We start from the raw sequence: 20100 nt of genomic DNA, 5'->3' as shown, positions 1-20100 counted from the left end.
TCCAACTTCCTGGTGATTTCTATATGGTAATCTGCAAAGCAGGGGTGGAAGAGAAGAAAGGATGAGGACAATTGGAAGAAGAGGAAAGTCTCTTGCGTGTATTCCATTCCAATTAATGTCATGTTCACAATGGTTCTTTGAACGACTCTAAAGATAAAACAAACGATTGTCTATAGGGAATGCCATTGACTACATTTCTATAAAGTAATACTGTATATTATCTACCAAATGCAAGGTCCAGCTCTTGTTCTGTGCTTATTAAATTGCTCCCAATTGTTGAGGCTTTTATTCAAATAAGAGTGAGTTGAAAATATAACAAGTACTTTAGGGTGTGAATGGAGACTCTTATGCTGGGGACAACAGCAGATAAAAAGCCTGCAAGTTTCTTTCAGATGAAATCAATGACAAACTGCATCAAATTTAGGTGCTACCAAACTTAACCTTGTCTAGTTCAGAAATACAATTAATTTCACCTGATTTGACTTCTTTGGTATAGCCAAGGACAAAACCTCAGCTCTGTAGATCTGAATAGTAAGCACATCACAGCTATTCAAACAGATCTTTGCACAGTGCAGTGTTTTCAAAGCCTGGATATGTTACCTCTGACAAGCAGATTGGCTGTGGATTTGGATTTGCCAATTGAGAACTGAATGGTGCTTGTCATATCAGTGGTGGTTATCGCTATGGCAAGCTGGTGGATGGTGCCTTCTTGCTGCATAATCAAGTTTCTGCCAGCCTGTAAGACTTCCCCACGTAGATACCACTTGGGAGGTTTCACAGAAGGAATGGATATCTCGCATTCAAATTTGGCTTTTTCAGGCTCAGTCACATCCTCATCACATAGCTCCTTTACTAGATTAATGGATTGCTCTTTAAGAAGGATGGAACAAGAGAAAGCAGAGATTTAGAAGGAATGTAAAAAACCCTTACATTATCACCCCACTTACTCACGTCAGCATTACTGCACATGAACACTACACCTACCAGCTCAAAATGCCTTGAAACATCATTATTAAATAATAGAAAGAAAAGAATGTTGTTAAGAAGTCAGACAATAAGATTGACAACCTGAAAAGAGCCCAGATCTTCTGATTCCCAGTCCAACATCTAAATCAAACCATGACCTTCCCATCCCAATATCAAACTCCTCGCATTACGAAATGGAAAAGAGGTTCAATGAAACACGGACATTGATAATTACTTTGGTTAAATACAGCAACGTAGCTCTGAACAACAAGTTTTCACCTAGTAAAGGTCTCTGTAGCTCAAATGTAATGACTCTACTTAGGAGAAATTCATTTTCCAGGAAGTTCTTGCCCTTTTAATTTTAACAGTGGCAAAGCTGGGGACTGAACTCTTGAGTAGTGTGCTAACTCAAATGTCTCCCTTTTCTTTATCACACTTAACATCATATATATACCCTGACATTGTATATATTAAAAAAAAAAACCAAAACCCTGTGTTCTTTTCAAACAGCAAGAGAAAATGAAGAAAAGGTCAAGCTATGTTTTTTATCCCTCAACGTTCAAACACAAATCTGAAGTCTAAACATAGAAAATCAACCTCCTAAGAAAATAATCCATCTTACTTTGCAAAAGTAAATTCCAAAAGAGAAGCTGGATGTTTTGTGGGCAGAAAGGTAGGTAGGTAGGAGTTTTTATTTCTGTGAAAGGCCCTGGTGGTGTTTAACTTCCTTGACATTAAAGCAAAGGATGTTAGCTCGTTTATAACATAAGATAATTTAATCAAAATCGTCATCAGAAGCATAATTACCTTTAACTGTAAGATGGGCACAAGATTCACGAGATTCTGCCTTTTCTGCTACAGATTTTATTTCTGCTGCATCCTTGACTTGGACACGTGTGTAAGTCAGCAAGTAGCTCTTTCCTGAAGCAGAGAACCAAAGAGTCACTAAGGCTGGAAAAGACCACTAAGGTCATCTAGTCCAGCCACCAACTCATCCCTACCAAACTGTGCTCTTGAGAGCAAACCCACAACTACACTTGGCTTCCTTGAGCAAACAGCTCTGAGGCACATGGCCAGGCTGAGCATCATCCAACTGGTTTCACAGCATCACTGCCTGTTCTCTCATGTCAATGAAACCACCCATTCCCCCATGTCCACATCCCCACCAAAGCGTAATCTAAACATGGCTTCTACAAGGACTGACCGAATGTGGCCGTCGTCACCTTCAAAGTACCTGATACAGAAGGATCACACTCACTGTCAGACAAAACCTCTTTGGAGAGGTGAACTGACTGCCCTGTTCACCCCCACGTTGGAAATAACTGCACTCATTTCCTACCTGCTCCTGGCAGTGTGGGATGGTGGGATAGCATCACACTTCCCACACTAAGCTTCCCACCTGTCACTTGTTCCACCTAAACCTCAGTCCCAAAACAAAAGGGGAACTCGCTTCTGAACCCTCTTCACTTCATTTCAGATGTCTTATATGCTTGATCTCCAACCCACCCCCCACTCAGGAGAAAGATCCCCCTCTTACACCCTACCATCTTGCTGCATTCTAATGTTGTCATCAGCCTTCAGCTTGTTGTCCTCTTTGTACCACTGGGTCTGAACCTCATCATGTGAAATCTCACAGACAAAAGATGCACTCCCATATTCATTCACTTCCACATCTTCCAGTGGTTTAACAATCTTGATATCTCCAGCTGTGAAATACTAGAGACATATTTGTCAGGGTATTTCCAGAACTGAGTGCAGCATCTTTTCCTTATACATATTTGCATAGAAAATAAGTAGGATTATGTTTTATTCTAAACCATCATCCATTCCTGAGTCATTTCCCTTTTCAACACAGTCAATGCATTATTGCCCTTGAAATTAAAGATAGACTTACTAGCTACAATGGAGCTCCCTGCAAACAGTTTTCATGGAAACCAGAATCTCATTTATTCTAAAACCTTTCAAGCAAAATTAAGGGTAGAAAAACAATAGAACTGACTGAATCTTTAAGGTCATTTAGTTCCAGTCCCCCTGCTATAGGCAGGGACACCTCCCTCCACACCAACTCTTCTCCTCCGGGTCGAGGCTTCTCTCAAATCATTCTCCTCTAAGCCTGTGCCTGTGCTTGGGATTGCCCTGACCCAGGTGCAGGGCCTTGTACTTGGCCACACTCAAGTTCATGAGGCTGCCAAGGGCCCACCTCTCCAGCCTGTCCAGGTCCCTCTGGGTAGCATCCCTTCCCTCTAGCACATCAACAGCACCGCTCAGCTTGGTGTCATCTGCAAACTTGCTGAGGGTTCATTTGATTCCACTCTCCATGTTGCCTACAAAAATGTTAAATAACACTGGTCCCAACACCACCCTCCACCTGGACACTGAGCTATTGACTGCTGCTCTCTGAGTGTGACCATCCAGACAGTTCCCTATCCTGCAACTGGTCCATCCATCAAAACCATTTTTCTCCAGTTCGGTGACCAGGATGTCATGCAGGACAGGATCAAATGCTCTGCACAGGTCCATGTAGATGATGTCAGTTGCTCTCCCATTATCCACTGATGCTGTTACTCCATCATGAAAGGCCACCAAGTTTGTCAGGCATGGCTTGACCTTGAGGAAGCCCTATTGGTTACCACCATCACCTCATCTTTATTTTCCAAACTATGCCAAGGAGAACTAGACAGAACTCTACAATGTCGTGTCACTACAAACCTGTCTGAACCATTGGCTTCTCTGCATGCTCATCACTAGTCTCTCCTTAGCTTGTGTGCCCACAATGTATGGGGAATGTCAGCCACAAATCTTACCTAGGGGACATCTTTGCTTCAAAGTCCCTTGAACATCACACAATCCCTTTTAACTCTCTAGGTCCGCACTTATTTATGTCAGAATCAGACCATATTTCTGTGCTGCTATTTCCCTTTCCTTCTGAAGGGCCTGGATACAACTTGGATTAACCTCAGGAGCAGAGTTCCTGCATAAAACAGCCAGTACTGAAACAGCAACCCAGCCTGGTTGCAGACTGAGAGAGAAAATGAGAGTTCACCGCCTGTGAATAATGAGACTTCTCTTATTTCCCTGGGAAGTAATGCCCACTTTTTTTACTTTGACAGAGCTCCTTCCCATCCTAGAAGGGAAAATATCAAGTCAAATCTACATTAGTCCTTCCATCTCTGCACTGGGCAAAGGCAGCCTTCAGATCTATGCTTAATTCACCCAATTCCCTAGAATTAATGGAACTGTACTTACTGGAACATATGCTGACGCTTAAGCACAGTGCAGTGTTTTCAACATGTAGGAATGGCTATAGAACACGCATAAATTCTGGCTGACATATGACAGCTTAAAGCACTGCAGAGGACTGTTAACAAGCCCGTTTGGACATCACCTTGAATAAATGATGTTATCCCCAAGTAAGGGAAGGAACAGCTGAGCACCGGGGAGGTACACAAAGGGCCAGAGCAAATTCTCACACTGTCAGGTGCAAAGAAAACTGAGATTTCACCCTAAAACCCAGTTCAAAACAAGGCTACAAAATCCTGGCTGAGAATTTCTGAATGCTCACCAGTTGTTTCCAGCTCGAAGGTCATCTTCTGGCCAGCAGCCTCGCAGATGTATTCTCCAGCATCTTTCTCCTCCAGCTGCTCCACAACCAGATGCCGTGTTTTGCCCACAGATTCCATTCTGAACTTTCTGGAGGAGGCAAGCAGTCTTCCATCCTTGTACCATTTTACTCCAGTTGGATTCTGTGCTACTTCACAGCTGAGGGAAGCACTTGCTGCCAGGGCAGCACTCACCTCTTTCTGCACCTTCTCCTGGTTTATAAACACAGATTTTGGCTCTGAGGGAAGAAAAGAAAAACAGAAGGACTGAAATGAGACCATCTTGCAGGTTTGTATGTACAGGTTGGAACAGGTTTAGGTTACCACTTGTGCCCAAACTAATAGCCTTCACTAGAGAATATCAGCTCTTCTGTTGAAACTAAGTGTCAAATCTAGGCAAGAAAGAACCGAGGAACTGAAGGAACCAAGAGGGTCCTTGAACACCAGTCCCATGGTTGCAAGTCACTATGCAAACATATTGAACCCAAAAGAACATCTGACCTGCAGGCAACCAAAACCTGAGTTCCTTTTGCTTAAGACCCACTGTGAAACATCAAAACACATAAACATGTGATAGTCAAACCACTGGCTGCCTTTTCATGACCCAGAACAGTACTCCTGGCTTCCTGAACAGACTCCTCATGGCCTCTACCATTGCCACAACTGTGACTGTCAAAGGCACAAAGGAAATATGCTCACCAACGCAGTCCTTTGTTCTTTGTGTGTGATTTGCAGATATCTATCTTACTTTGAGCTCTGGCAATAGTCAGCTCTACCAGGTCTCTTACTGTGAGTAGCAGACTCACCTATCCAGATGCAGCCTCCAACATAAAGGCATAGTAAAAAGGCAGTGTACTACTAGGAGAAGTTCCTGCTTCTCCTGCCACGAAAGGCTGCATGTAGAACATGCACTCCAGCCTCACTGCACATACTTAGCTTAGTCAAATGTTTCGGTGAACAAGAATTACAGTTTGGGATCTCAGGCACTGGAGAGATTTGAATAATATCTTGAATATTGCTTCCACTGTACATATATCAGTAATTATTATTCTACAGACAGACTGAAACAGGTCTTTGTGCCATACTAAATCCAAATACTTGCTACAAACCCAGGCAATCAAGTATAGGGGAAAAACCTCAGCACAGACTACTGCAACTGGATCACTGTATAATAGAAACTAGATTTTACTTTACTGATCTCTGCTGTATTTCAGACAACACCTGTCTTACCTGTGACATGAATCTTGAAGGTGAGTTTCTGGCCAGCAGCCTCGCAGCTGTACTCCCCTGCATCTTTCTTCTCCACCTGGCTCAGCACCAGCCGACGCTGTTTGCCCTCTGACTCCACCCTGAACTTCTTGCTCCAGGTGATCAGTTTCCCCTCCTTGTACCACTTCACCTCCGTCTTCTCCTGGGCCACCTCGCAGCACAGTGTGGCATTTTCGGTTGGTGCAGCCTTCACCTCCTTCTGCACCTTCTCCTTGTTGATAAAAGCATCTTCTGCTTCTGGAATTGAAGGCAAATGGGCACATTTAAGACATGAATCTTTTCTACACAGCCTTCCCCAAATGCCCAAATTAGTCTTTGGACTGTACCGTTGAGGACAGCTTTCCCACTCACATTTCCTGACAGTGCTATGAACTTGTATTGGCAGTAACTATGCTGGTACTAACAAGGATAGCAATTACAAGCAAAATGGTAGAAATACAGAAGATATAAGGAAAAGCAAACTCACCAGAGCTGAGACAATCCTCCCTGGCAAGCGATCTCCACAAGATGCTGCCTCAGTGAGGGTCAGCCCTTAAATGAGGTCTCAGAGGAGGTGGAGTTGAACTCCACCCCTCCAGGGAGCACAGCTACATAACTTTCACCTGTGCTCCCACAGCTGACCCCACACTTGCCTCAGCTGATCAATCAGTGGTTCACATTGTGATCTCCCATACAGAACTGAATGCCAACATCTGAACTATATCAATTGCCAGTGAAGAACTTCCTCCCTGCCAGACCAAAACAGTTTAGATAGCCCTAAACTTGTTTTCATTTCCACCAGTATCATGTTCCAAAATCTTCAAAAATTAAAAAACACCCCTTTCCCCACTGTCCAGCAGCACACCAGCATACGCAGTCATTGAAAAGTCTGTTTCATACAAGGGGACAGGCATTAAATTGTCCAAACAAGCTGACAGCTGTAAGTTGCTTTGCCAGCAAAAGCCAGGTGAGGGTCAAGATTAAATTCTGTTTGTGATTAAGTCATAGTGAGGAAATGTATTTTTCTCACCTACTTATTTCTGAAAACAATTCTAATATCTCCTGAGTTTTCAGAGGCAGTAATAAAATGGTTTCCCCTATGGAATCATAGAATGGTTTGGGTATAGAAGGAAGCTTTAAACATCATCCAGTCCAACCTCTTGCCATGGTCAGGGACATCATTCACTAAATGAGGCTGCCCAGGGTCCCCATCCAGCCTGCCCTTGGACACTACAATGATGAGTCACCCACAACCTGCACTGGACAATCTGTTCCAGTGTATCACCACCCTCATCATAAAGAACTTTTCTCATGTCCAAACTGAGTCTACCCTCTTCACTTTTGAAACCATTGCCCTTTGTTATGTTGCTATAGACCCTGGTAAAAAGCCTTTTTCCACTTTCTTATCAGACTCTCCTAATAAATGAACGCCTGTCTTCCTCCATTTCGGGAAAGAAAAGCACCAGCTTGAAGCCTTTCTATTTTTAAGCATTTCTTTTGTACCTGCTATAGAGAAGAAAACAAAAGAAAATACGGGAAAACCTTTTTAGTTGCAGGTTTCTTTAATTTAATAGAAACCACCAATGCTGCCGTCTAGCATTGTGACCAAATGCTGTCTCTGAGACTATTTAGGAAGAAGCATTTGCAGGGGTGTGCTTGTGCCATGAAGATACCTTTAATATTCTTTAATTTCCCCTGTAATTATTGACTTCTCATTTTGCTATCATTGCATCTACTTGAGATCCCCAGGGAAATTCCCGAATTATTTCCAGCCTGTCTTAAGCTGAGGCTACCCAAGTCCTCTGTGTTCATAGCTTCAGAAGGCAAACAGGAATGTACACAAATTAAACAGAATTTAAGCACCGTCTACATCACTGAATGCTGGGGTTGAATGTGTCAAACCACTTAACTTTCCCCTCCTTCTTTGCTGGGGGGTTCAATACAGTCAAAACAATTTCTCTCACCTGTGACATCAATCTTGAAGGTGAGTTTCTGGCCAGCAGCCTCGCAGCTGTAATCCCCTGCATCTTTCTTCTCCACCTGGCTCACCACCAGCCGACGCTGTTTGCCCTCTGACTCCACCCTGAACTTCTTGCTCGAGGTGATCAGTTTCCCCTCCTTGTACCACTTCACCTCCGTCTTCTCCTGGGTCACCTCGCAGCTCAGCGTGGCATTTTGAGTCAGTACAGCCTTCACCTCCTTCTACACCTTCTGCTTGTTGATAAAGGCATCCTCTGCTTCTGGAACTGGAAAACACTGGGTAAAATATACATTACATATGAACAACTTGTGACTGGAAGACATTAAAAGTTGCTTCTATGTTGTATTGGACCATTTCCTGGAGCAACACTGCTTCACAGTGTTTATCACACATTATAATGCATCCTCAGCACAGTCCCTATGGTCATCCCATCCCTCTGGGTAGTCTTTACTATCAGCTAGGACTCCTAATTTTCAGATTTCTTCTAATGAAGACAATGACAGATCTTCATCTGTGTGTCTTTTTGATATTGCTCCACTCTACGCTGGAGAGCAGCCAAATACAGCTCAATTATGAAGACCTCAAAATCAGGAAACCATAGAAATTTAAGAGCAGAAAACCATCTTTTGACTCTACCATATGGCAGTGATATAGCCCTTAATATTGTGAATACTTGGCCTACATTAGGTTTTGTAGCTCGGTTTTATGCATAAAGCATGGTTTTCTACTCTCAGCAACCCCTGATTCTTCAGAGAACTGGCTGAGGTCATCTCCTCTTAATACCTAACACATATAGAAGAAAGTGTTTAAAGCCCACCTTACCCTTTGTGTCAACAAATGGAGTTAGCATCAGAAAGATAGCAAGTATAATTAGTTAGGCATACACACTTCAGTTAAGGGGATTCAGTTAATCACTTTGCTAAGTGGGATCGATTGATACATTGAATCTTTTATTGATTACTTTAATGACTGTTTTATCTGATTCTCCTTTTACCAACAACTGGTCGCTGAGAGCGTTCATGCTAGCTCCTATTTGAGGCGTGGGAGAACAGATAAACCCTAAATAAATGGGCTTCCATTTCTATTCCATGGTTTGCCCTACAAAAGGCTGTAGAAGTGCAGAATATTTATGATGCACTTACATCATGGACTTCTCTAGTGCTAGCCAGCTTCTAACAGCAGAGCAATTTTGAATAAGCTTCCTATGCTTGTTTGGGTCCCAGGAAAGATCCCAGGGTCCTGATGTTGATACCAAGACAGAGGCTCCAAGCATGAATGCAGGACTAGCAGGTGTGAGGGGGATTGACATTGCCTTTTATTTGCAGTGGAGACATGGAAGACCACTCATTCAGATCATTCATGCAAGCATATTCAGGCATACCCAGCTCAGGTGACCGGGAAGGCTCCTGCTCCCCAGCAGTCATGGCAAACCCTTCCATGACCTGTCCCCTATCTCCTTCCTCCCCGCTGTCACTCTGTGAAGCCTTCTGCTGCCATCCCTTTCCCTTCCTTCATGACTTTCTCCTCTGCATGCTGTCTGAATTCTGAGTGGCAGCAGCTGCCCAGGAGGGTAAGTTCAGCTCAAGTTCCTGTGCTGCTGACCGTTGCAGTACGTGCAATCCCAGGATTCACACCACAGCTCTACCACCAGCACTGCAGTCCACTGAAGGCGAGGGAGCAGGGCAGCAAGCCAATGCAAGAATGCAGTTGATACACTCTACATTTGATCTCCCTGCTTGTATTGACTGTAGAAGCATCATTCTCTCCGCCCATCTTCAACAGCCCCTGTTTTGACTGATGATTTTCAGGGAAGGTTCAAGTTGGATGTTAAGAAAAACTTCTTCTGAAGAGGAATGGTGATGTGGTGGCACAGCTTTGCAGGGAGGTGGTGGGGTCACCATCCCTGGGAGTGTTCAATAACCATGGAGATGTGGCACTGAGGGACGTGGGCAGTGTGCATGGTGGGATGGGTTGAGGCTGGATGTGGGGATCTTTGTGGTCTTTTCCAACCACAATGATTTGATGAAGATCAGAAGGCTTGCTTATTAGCAAGACAACAAACATGGCCTAGACCAACCAGGTGATGCAAAACTTCTCACAAATGCAATGGAGCTTTGGCCCACTTCAAATAAGGATTTCAGCGTGCACCACAAATACTGAGATAATGAGATGGCAGAATCAGCCCTTTTTAGTCTAGTTTTCTATAGGTTTCCAAGGTGTACAGCACTTGTTTCTTTTAAGCAAGAAGGTCTAATCTGCATCCCGTAATGCTCAACACTCAGCACCTAACATTCAACATGTCCTTAAAATGGGATTGTTCTGTGCTACCAGTGGAACCCTGGGGTAGAGGAACCCTGAAAATCTTTCTGAGTGCAATGGTAAGAGGACAAATTAAGACTCAGGAAGCCATTGCACTTTGGGAGAAGCTAGTAAGATGAGGATTTCTGTAGTGAAAGAGCCAACCACTCCAAGAGTACTCATAATCCCTCCTGACTTTCACACCACATCATTTTGCAGTGAGTGCTGGACTTGCACGTCATGTTACGGTGGTAAACATGAGAAATACAGCAACGGTAGCTAGGCAAGCACTCTCCACGTATGGCAGAGGAGGAAGTATTACATTACCCTGTGCAGCCATGAGCTCATCCGGTCTGAAAGAGAACAGAAAACCTTTGGTTTCTGAGGCAAACAGCTAATAATAGCCCTCAGCTAGCAAAATTCAAGTGTAAAAGCACTACATTGCTGGGTTTTCTCCCTACGCCTCTGCAATAAGATGTGGGCTGGCTTTGGCTGCTGAGGATTAACTTGGTTGATTCCAGCTGTTGCCATAGTCTTTCTGTAATCGTTCATATTTCATTTTCTCTGACAGATACCTCCCAAATCTACCCTTTCTGTAATCCACTCTTTGCTGAAACTGCCAGTTTCCTGAGCCAAAAGCATGAGCTACACAACTCACGGAACAGATCCAAAGGCCCCAGAATCACATCCACATGGTGTGGGAAACGTAAAAGCTGATAGTTTAAAGTCTACACCACAGGCAGCAGCAAAACTGTCTACTACAGGAGCAGAGATATATTGCACACCAGGGACTGAAGGAGCAGAATGCCCCAAGATGGAGAGAGCAAAGACTGCAACCTTTACAAGGGAACAGAACGCAAGCTATGCCCTGCAAGGACACCAGGTCTGCGTGAGCAGAAAGGCAGTAGACTCCCAGTACAGTTGCTCCTCCACATAGCTGATCAAATGCCAAACCTTGACCAGGATTAAGCTCCAATGTGTTCACTGCCATAAGAAAGAAGAGGAAAAAACAGATTCCCTGTCCTGATCAGCTCAGAATACAAGACGAGAACTGTAAAGTTAACAGAGAACAAGTTGACTTATGAGCAAAAACCAGTAGAGTGCAGCTACAAATAAAACAGAAGACAAACCCTCGTCATCAGCCAGCTCACTAATGGTCACTCAGAATGCAGCTGATGTGCCCATGGCTATCTGGAGTCTAAGTTAAAATTTACTGGATCTTGTGCAAAATATACTGACACCAGAGCAATCTCTACTGCAGCTGGAGTGAGAGATCTGCCTCTGTTCTAAACCCTCAGACTAATGAGAAACGTACAATTAGAAAGGTATCAATGGATTCATGACTGGTCATTACATTTACAGAACATGGAATGAATGGTTGTCAACGTGGGATTCAACAAGCCAAAGGCAAGTGCAATGCCTCTGACTAAAAGTTCTTAGGACACCAACAACCAAACCTTCTCAGTGCAGCCACAGTAGAGATCTGTAACTACTACTGTTGAAATATCAACTGGTAGAGCAGTGTTGCACATTGTACAAATCACAGTTGGACATCCATGGACAGCTGATGATAAAGTAGTTGTAGGGGAAGAGCTGGATGAAACACTGTTAAAAACAAATAATCATTTTAGTTGCACGTTTGTAAGCATTTCTTTTCATCCTCCCCAAAACAGTTTCATGGCAGAATCAAGACACATTCACACAGACGTTTCCACAGCCAGACTATGGAATAATCAAAGAATATCAACCAAAATGTGTTTCCTACCAGTTACATGAATCTTGAAGGTGAGTTTCTGGCCAGCAGCCTCGCAGCTGTACTCCCCTGCACCTTTCTTCTCCACCTGGCTCACCACCAGCCGACGCTGTTTGCCCTCTGACTGCACCTTGAACTTCTTGCTCGAGGTGATCAGTTTCCCCTCCTTGTACCACTTCACCTCCGTCTTCTCCTGGGCCACCTCGCAGCTCAGCGTGGCATTTTGAGTCAGTACAGCCTTCACCTCCTTTTGTACCTTGTCCTTGTTTGTAAACACGTCTTCTTTCTCTGCAAGGACATCACAACAGTCACACCATTTTGCTGTAGTCTGCTGCAGACCTAACTCCAGTTCCCCGTTTTCACTATACTTGCCCTTCACAGGGAGCATTGTGATACCTCATTAAGACAGGAAAATACTTTCCCCTCTATTTTGCCTTGGGAAATGATAAGCATATCATTTCATTTCATATGATATCATATCATATCACAAAGCTAAACATTTCGCAGTCTGATAGCAGATTTGGACATGAGATTTAGAACACCTGCATGCACTGCTGAACCTCCTCCCTTATCTTTTTTTCTTCTCATGTCTCTCTACATTTCCAGTAAATCAGAAGGGAACGGCCCTCTAGAACAGGTTGCCCAAGGAGACTGTGGATGCTCCATCCCTGCAGGCATTCAAGGCCAGGCTGGATGTGGTTCTGGGCAGCCTGGGCAGCTGGTTGGCAACCCTGCACATAGGAGGGGTTTGGAACTGGATGAGCACTGTGGGGCTTTGCAACCCAGGCCATTTATGAGTCTGATTATTGGCATTTTCCACCTCATTGTGTCATTCAAATTTTGTAACCATTTCTTCAAACACCTCCCATTTTCTCACTCCTTGCATGCCTGGTGTGCTCTTGCACTGTAACCCTGCAGACACCAGATGACTACAAGAGCTGCACAAGTTACCCTCCTTGCCTATTGTTTGTTGCAGTAATTCATTCCTGGATGGAAAAGCACATGTAGAAAAGTGTTGCTATGACACTAGATGACAAAGAAAGCCCTATAGCCAAAATGTTTTGCACCAGAGAGGCTGTCAGTTGATCCTCCAAATGCAAGACACACCAAATGAAGCGTTCCTTTATCTCTGGGATTTCAAGCATTTTCTCACCTCTGACTTTCACCTGGAATGTTGCTTTGTCATCTTTTGTTTCACAGCTGTAGCTCCCTTGGTCTTTCAGGGTCACATTTTTGACCATGAGCTTGCGGTGCGTCCCCTGGGAGATGATGCTTGTCCTCTGGTCCTGCTTCACCTCTGTTTGATCTTTCTTCCATATGAAAGCTCCGCTTGCAGCTGACACCTCACACACTAGCTCCAGGTCTTCAGAAGGACTGACTGATATTTCTGGAGTCGTTTTGGGCTTGTTGACCGAATTAATGGCTTCATCTGAAGAAAAAACGAGAAAGTGGTTTACATCCTGACTCAGGCTTATTCAGCACAGCATGAAGATACAGTTAGAACTGATTGTAATGTCTCTGCTCATTACATTTGGGTGATCGAGTTTCACCTCTGGAGGTACTCACATACAAACGTGTGCTTGATTCTCCTGTGTAAAGGAAAGAGTAAGTTCTATGCAGACAGTTCTTATTTCTTTTAATCAATTCTGTATTCTGCACATGTTCTTCTGAAGCTAGAATGAAGGCAGCTAAGTAACATGTTTGCAATACATGAACAAACCTATTTAACACCTTGTCTCTAAGCTAACAAGCAGCGTTTGATGAGCACATCAGTATTTCATGCCCTTCATTCCATCCAGACAGAACCTGCCTGAGGAGCAAGCTGATGGCTGTCAGCTACAGGCAGACCTAGCTTAGTATTGCATTTCTTAGAGCAACAACTGTTGCTTTCAGTCACTGAATATGAATCCTTGGGAACTGATGAGGTGCATCCATAGGTGCTGAGGGAGCTGCTGGAGGTCGTTGCTGAGCCGCTCTCAGTAATCTGTCAGAGGTCTTGGAGAACTGGGGAGGTGCCTGAAGACTGGAGGACGGCCAGTGTCACTCCTGTCTTCAAAATGGCAAGAAGGAGGACCCGGGTAATTATAGGCCGGTCAGCCTCACCTCTGTCCCAGGGAAGGTGATGGAACAGCTTGTGCTGGATGCCATCTCCAGACAACTGGGAGAAAAGGAGGTTATCAGGAGTACTCAGCATGGGTTCACCAAGGGGAGGTCGTGCTCGACCAACCTGTAGGCCTTTTATGAAGATGTCACTAGCTGGGTGGACAGGGGGAGAGCGGTAGATGTAGTCTACCTTGATTTCTGTAAGGCTTTTGATGCTGTCCCCCTTGACATCCTTATAACAAAGCTGAGGAAGTATGGGATAGATGAGTGGACGGTGAAGTGGGTCGAGAATTGGCTGACTGGCCGAGTGCAGAGGGTTGTCGTTGGTGGTGCGGAATCTGGCTGGAGGCCTGTAACTAGCGGCGTCCCCCAGGGGTCTGTGCTGGGTCCGGTCTTGTTCAACATCTTCATCAGCGACCTTGATGAGGGGATAGTGACCACCCTCAGCAAGTTTGCTGATGCCACGAAGTTGGGAGGATTGGCTGACACGCCTGAAGGCTGTGCTGCCATTCAGAGAGACCTGGACAGGCTGGAGAGCTGAGCAGTAAGAAACCAGATGAGGTTTAACAAAAGCAAGTGTAGAGTCTTGCACCTAGGGAGAAATAATTGCATGCACCAGTACAGGCTGGGGGAAGAGCTGCTGGAGAGGGGCTCTGCTGAGTGGGACCTGGGCGTCCTGGTGGACGACAGATTGACCATGAGCCAGCAGTGTGCCCTTGTGGCCAAGAAGGCCAATGGCATCCTGGGGTGTATTAAAAAGAGCATGGCCAGCGGGTCGAGGGAGGTGATCCTCCTCCTCTACTCTGCCCCGGTGGGGCCTCCTCTGGAGTGCTGTGTCCAGTTCTGCGCTCCCCAGTACAAAAAAGACAGGGATCTCTTGGAAAGAGTCCAGCGGAGGGCCACTAAGATGGTGGAGGGCCTGGAGCATTTCCCCTATGAGGAGAGATTTAGCAAACTGGGTCTGTTTAGCCTTGAGAAGGGAAGGCTGAGAGGGGATTTGATCCAGGTTTATAAATACCTGAGGTGTGGGTGCCATAGTGGCGTGGCTGGTCTCTTTTCAGTAATGTGTAGGGACAGGACTAGGGGTAATGGGATGAAACTTCAGCATTGGAAGTTCTGCACAAAGATGCGGAAGAACTTCTTTACGGTGAGGGTGACGTAGCACTGGAACAGGCTGCCCAGGGAGGTGGTGGAGTCTCCTTCTGTGGAGATATTCAAGATCCGACTGGACGCCGAGCTGTGCAACGTGGTGTAGGGAGCCTGCTTTCCAGGAGGGTTGGACTCAATGATCTCTAGAGGTCCCTTCCAACCCCTGCAATTCTGTGATTCTGTGAGGCAACCACAGCCTCACTGGGAAGACTGTTCCAGTGTTTCACCACCCTCACAGTAAAGTTCTTCCTGGTATGTATTCTAAATCTACCCTCTTCCAGTTTAAAACCATTTCCCTTCATCCTGTCACTACATGCATTTATAAAAAGTCCCTCCCAAGCTTTCCTATGCACTCCCTTCAGATACTGGGAGGTTGCTATAAGGTCCCCCTGGAGCCTTCTCTTCTCCAGGCTGAAGAGCCCCAGCTCTCTCAGCCTGTCCTTCTAGGGGAGGTGCTCCAGCCCTCTGATCATCTCCATTTCCCTCATCTGGACCTGCTCCAACAGCACAGTGTCCTTGTGTTGGGGTCCCCTGAGCTGGACGCAGTACTCCATGTGGGGTCTTACGGGAGCAGCGCGGAGGGGCAGAGTCGCCTCCTCGACTCGCTGGTCACACTTCTCTTGATGAAACCTGGGATATATTTGGCCTTCCAGGCCGCAAGCGTACACTGCCACCTCGTGCTGAATCATCTGAGACCCCCAAATCCTTCTCCTCGGTGCTGCTCTCAAGCCATTCTCCACCCAACCTTTATCTGTGCTTGAGATTTCCCCAACTCAGGGCACTTGTCCTTGTTGAACTTCATGAAGTTGACATGGGCCACCAAGTTTGTCACGTCTGACTTGCCCATGGTGAAACCATTTTGATTACCACCAGCCACCTTGTCTTTATTTTTCCGTGTGGTGCAGTAGGGCCTTCAGTTGGATCTACCCCGCGATCTTACCAAGCACAGAGGTGAGACTGACTGGCCTGTAGTTCCCTGGATCTTCTTTTTTCCCGATCCAGAATAGGGGGGTTATGTTTCCCCTTTTCTGATCAGTGGGAACTTCGCCAGACTGCCATGACCTTTCAAATACGATGCACAGCGGCTTGGCAAGTTCATCCACCAGTTCCCTCAGAACCTGCGGATGGATCCCTTGGACTTGTGCAGCTTCAGATTCTTTCGATGGTCTAGAACCTCATCTTCACTTACAGCACTTACAGATCCACCTTCTCCAAGTTTTACTGTTGCTTTCTGCAGTTTGGGCTCTGGGCCTAGAGCACTTGCCAGTGAGGCCTGAAGCAAAGAAGTCATTGAGCACCTCAGCTCTCTCTGTATTCCTCATGACCAGGCCTCTAGTTGCCTTCCAGAGAAGGCCCACATCCTCGCTTACCTTCTTTTTAATCACTGATATACCTGTTCCCCTTTCTGTCCCCAGCTAGATTTAGTTCTGCCTGGGTTTTAGCTTTCCTAACCTGATCTTTGAGGTTCCCATACTACTTGGAAGAGGAAGTTATCATCAGCACATTCCAGAAACCTCTTTGATTTCTGGTGCAATGCTGTGTTGTCCCTCCCACAGATATCAGGGTGGTTGAAGTCCCCTGTGAGGACCTCATCCTCCATGTCCTTCTTGTAGTGAGGAGCCCAAAACTGAACACAGTACTTGAGATGCGGCCTCACCAGAGCTGAGTACAGAGGGATGATCACCTCTCTGCTCCTGCTGGCCACACTGTTTCTTATACAGGCCAGGATGCCCTTGGCCTTCTTGGCCACCTGGGCACACTGTGGGCTCATGTTGAGCAGAGCATCGACCAACAGCCCCAGGTCCCTTTCCTCTTCACAGTCATCCAGCCATTCTGTCCCAAGCCTGTAACACTGCATGTACCCCCAGCAGAGAACAACTACATCCCCCAGAGGATTGCTTGCTGCTCTGTCACCCTTTATGTTCAGTGCAAAAGATAAAAGCCATCCGTATATCACTTGATCTCCCCTTTCCTTTTTGATCCCAGCAGCACGAGAACTCCCTGGGTTGTCTCACCTCGGCTTTAGAATAAGGACTTCAGTTTTCGGACACACTTTGTAATGTTATTTTTTTAATTTTTTTTTATTGGTTTTAATTCTAATTCTGATACTAATTATGATATATTGTACTGTAGTGTGTTATCTTGCATTCTGGTATCATCTTTGGTCAATTAATTAAACAAATTAAAACGAATTAAACAAATTAAAATTAATTAAGCCAATTAAAACTAATTTGTTGCCACTGTTTTGGTTTTTGGCCAATCTCTCTACTTGTTTTCCCCTTTTTTTCCTTTTCCCTTCACTGGGGCCTGGATGCTTCTAGGGACTCTGGAGTTTGTTTTTGGGTCAGAAGCAGTACGAATGCTTCTGGGGAGTTTGGAGTTTGTTGTTGACGCAGAAGTAGTCTGGATGATTCTGGGGACTCTGGAGTTTGCTGTTGGGTCAGAAGCAGTACGAATGCTTCTGGGGAGTCTGGAGTTTGTTGTTGACGCAGAAGTAGTCTGGATGATTCTGGGGAGTTTGGAGCCTTCCCTGCCCAACGCAGGTTTGGGTGACTTCTCAGGCAGCTTCATTGCACGCCCTGTGCTCCATGAGTCTCCCTGAAGGCCACGCTCCATCAAAGCCACATTCCTTCTGCATTGTCCAGACAGAAGATTATAGCATGAAGGAGAGGGGCCAGCTGGTTTATGAAGCATTGTGGGTCTGATTTTCGAACCCGCAATGTAATCCACGGGACCGGGCTGGAACTTGTCCCTGGCCATCTGTAGTCTGTGGATCGATTTCTTCAAATTGGAAATCTCCCAAAGAAGCTCATCCTGGAAGGGAACAGAGGGTTTATGCTTGGTCTTGTCTTAGAGAGTGCTTCCCACCCTAAGTACTGCTGCTTTACGCAAAAGAGGGCAAGCACACTGCTTCAGCCTTGCAATGAGGGCAGAAGAGAACGGCTGCCACAGTGCTCTGCTTGTAAGCAAGCAACTTTCCAGGCTGCCTTCACACCAGCACGCTGTGCTAGCTCAGCTCTGAGCTGAGCTGTCCTTTCCATGCCTCAATGCCTAGACCACCAGCCCGCCCCTCACCTTTTCTGCTTTCCCCATCTCCCTCAGATCCATCAAGTAAAGCCCGTGCCCTCAGTGCCATGCTGCTGACACGTGCCTACCAATACTGGGCTTTGCCTACCTCTTCTCGCCTCTTTGCTTGCTTTTTCTCCAGCTTCAGCCTGGTCAGGTACTGCCTGTACTCGTTGAACTCCTTCAGAGTGCAGACAACCTACAGAAGAGACAATGACAGATGGCTGTAGTGTCAGGCCCCTGCCTGGCAGACTGGAAAGCCCTCCTGAGGAGACCCGTGTTGGTCAGCCCAACAGCCAAACTTACATCGCCATCCTCGGTGACCAAGCCCCGTTTCTTCAGGTTCCGCAGGTTGTTTTTGCGGTTGTGGAACTCCCGCAGATGCGGGTCATGCAGGCTGTTGTACTCTGTGCACAGATTGCGACTGTACGGATCTCTCAGGTCAAACTGAGGAGAAGGCTGGTGGAGCTGGAAGAGATGTGTTGTAGAGTGTGAATGGGGAAGGAGAGAGCAGCAAAGAGACAGAGACACTTCCAAGCTGCTCACACCCACAGGCTGGCCTCTTGCCTCTTTCCCAAACAGTCATGTCTGGGTTTTCCTAAGTCCTCCAAGAGGGAGAGCAGAGGGTTGCACCCTCCTCCAGGAACGACCTGGTCTCCACATTTCTGTGCCTGATGGATGCCTGGCCCCAGCATCCCAACACATGGGATTGGCATCCCAACACAAGGCCTCCTTGGCATGGCGGCAACCCCAGGAAACAAGAGCCCTTTTTGACGCTTCCTTACTCCTCTCACCTTTTCCCCCAGCTTTCTCCTGGCGAAAAGGAGCTTGGTGCCGGGCTGCACAGGGATTTTAACCCCGAGTGGAAGGTCCAGCAGCCAGCTACCTCCTGCTCCAACTTCCTGTCCTCTGGGTCGGAGCTAGAAAGACAAAGACACGCTTGGACACTCAGACACTCCATTCCCCTCTCCAGCCCACCTCCGCTCCCTTTGACAGCTCCCTCCCCACTTCTGTAACCGATGCTGGGATGTGCAGAGAGGTGCGATTCCCTGCAAGCCTTCTCCAGCACCAGCATGAGGAGAAGTGTCCCTCAGCCTCTGGAGAGCATCTACAGCCCCAGAGCAGCCCTGCATACCCCAGGCTACTGCACTCAGCTCTCTCTTGATGTAGCAGCGCTCACCTTTCCGCTCTTCCCCGCTCTGCTCAGAAATTCATCTGGATTTCGGAATCCAGCACTGCAACAGCACTCCATGGCTCCTAGTAGGAACTCTCTGAGAGCTGCAACCCTCCGCTACCACCTCTCGCTCCAGCAGCAGCGAACTGAGGCCACCCCAGCCGGAGTTCCAGCCTGCAGCTTTATGTCACGCTCACCCACTGTTGCATCACAATGACATGCAATGACATGCGGCAAGCCTGCAGCTGCATGGAGGCCCTTCTGGGTGCACTCGTGGTAAGCTGCTCCAGCTGGCCCTGCTTTGAGCCAAAAAGGCTTGCTGAGTCCTGAGGCCTGCTGTAGGCTTCCTTGGTTTCTATCACAGGTGATGCTGCACGTGGAACAAATACCTTCTCGGGTTGTCCCAGAGCTTGTTTTATAAGTAAATGACACTGAAACAATGTGGGAGAGCTGGCCTGTTTTTCTGTCCTAGAATCTTAGAATGGTTTGTGTTGGAAGGGACCCTTAAGATCACCTCGTTCCAACCTGCTATAGACAGGGACACCTCGCTGTAGACCAGGTTGCTCACAACACATCCAGCCTGGCCTTAAGTGCTTCCAGGGAGAGGAGGGATGCTGAGGAGGTGGAAATAGTGAACGCCTTTTTTGCTTCTGTCTTTAGTGAAAGGGCTCTCCCTCCGGAATCCCAGGCCCTGGAGGTTAATGAGAGAGTGTGGGGAATGGGAGATTTCCCTTTAGTCAGGGAAGAGGTGGTCTGTGAGTGC

The 20100-nt window shown here is 46.4% G+C and overlaps 1 protein-coding gene across 1 annotated transcript; it reads right to left on the bottom strand.

Annotated features, from left to right (window-relative positions):
* Positions 1 to 17266: 17266 nt before the first annotated feature.
* On the bottom strand, positions 17267 to 19675 carry LOC146756145 (uncharacterized). The gene is made up of 5 exons (XM_085524869.1): positions 19344 to 19675; positions 18958 to 19083; positions 18470 to 18631; positions 18273 to 18362; positions 17267 to 17911 (listed from the first exon to the last, which is right to left on the bottom strand). The coding sequence occupies exons 1-5, from the start codon at positions 19413 to 19415 to the stop codon at positions 17363 to 17365; spliced, it is 999 nt and encodes a 332-aa protein (XP_085380995.1). The 5' UTR covers positions 19416 to 19675; the 3' UTR covers positions 17267 to 17362.
* Between the last annotated feature and the right edge of the window lie 425 nt (positions 19676 to 20100).

Source organism: Coturnix japonica, chromosome 28 (genome assembly GCF_054131305.1).
Source record: "Coturnix japonica strain WE chromosome 28, WE-NBRP24, whole genome shotgun sequence".
In the NCBI taxonomy this organism is placed as follows: Eukaryota; Metazoa; Chordata; class Aves; order Galliformes; family Phasianidae; genus Coturnix; species Coturnix japonica.
Note: the sequence above shows the minus strand (reverse complement) of the source record. Positions and strands in the feature narration are given on the sequence as shown.

What these genes read in the sequence shown, in the direction of transcription:
- LOC146756145 (XM_085524869.1), bottom strand. Translation starts at nt 19,415, where the DNA reads ATGGAGTGCTGTTGCAGTGCTGGATTCCGAAATCCAGATGAATTTCTG. An exon ending in GAGCGGGGAAGAGCGGAAAG is followed by an intron (nt 19,084 to 19,343) that starts GTGAGCGCTGCT and finishes TTGTCTTTCTAG; the next exon opens with CTCCGACCCAGAGGACAGGA. An exon ending in GGAGAAAGCTGGGGGAAAAG is followed by an intron (nt 18,632 to 18,957) that starts GTGAGAGGAGTA and finishes CATCTCTTCCAG; the next exon opens with CTCCACCAGCCTTCTCCTCA.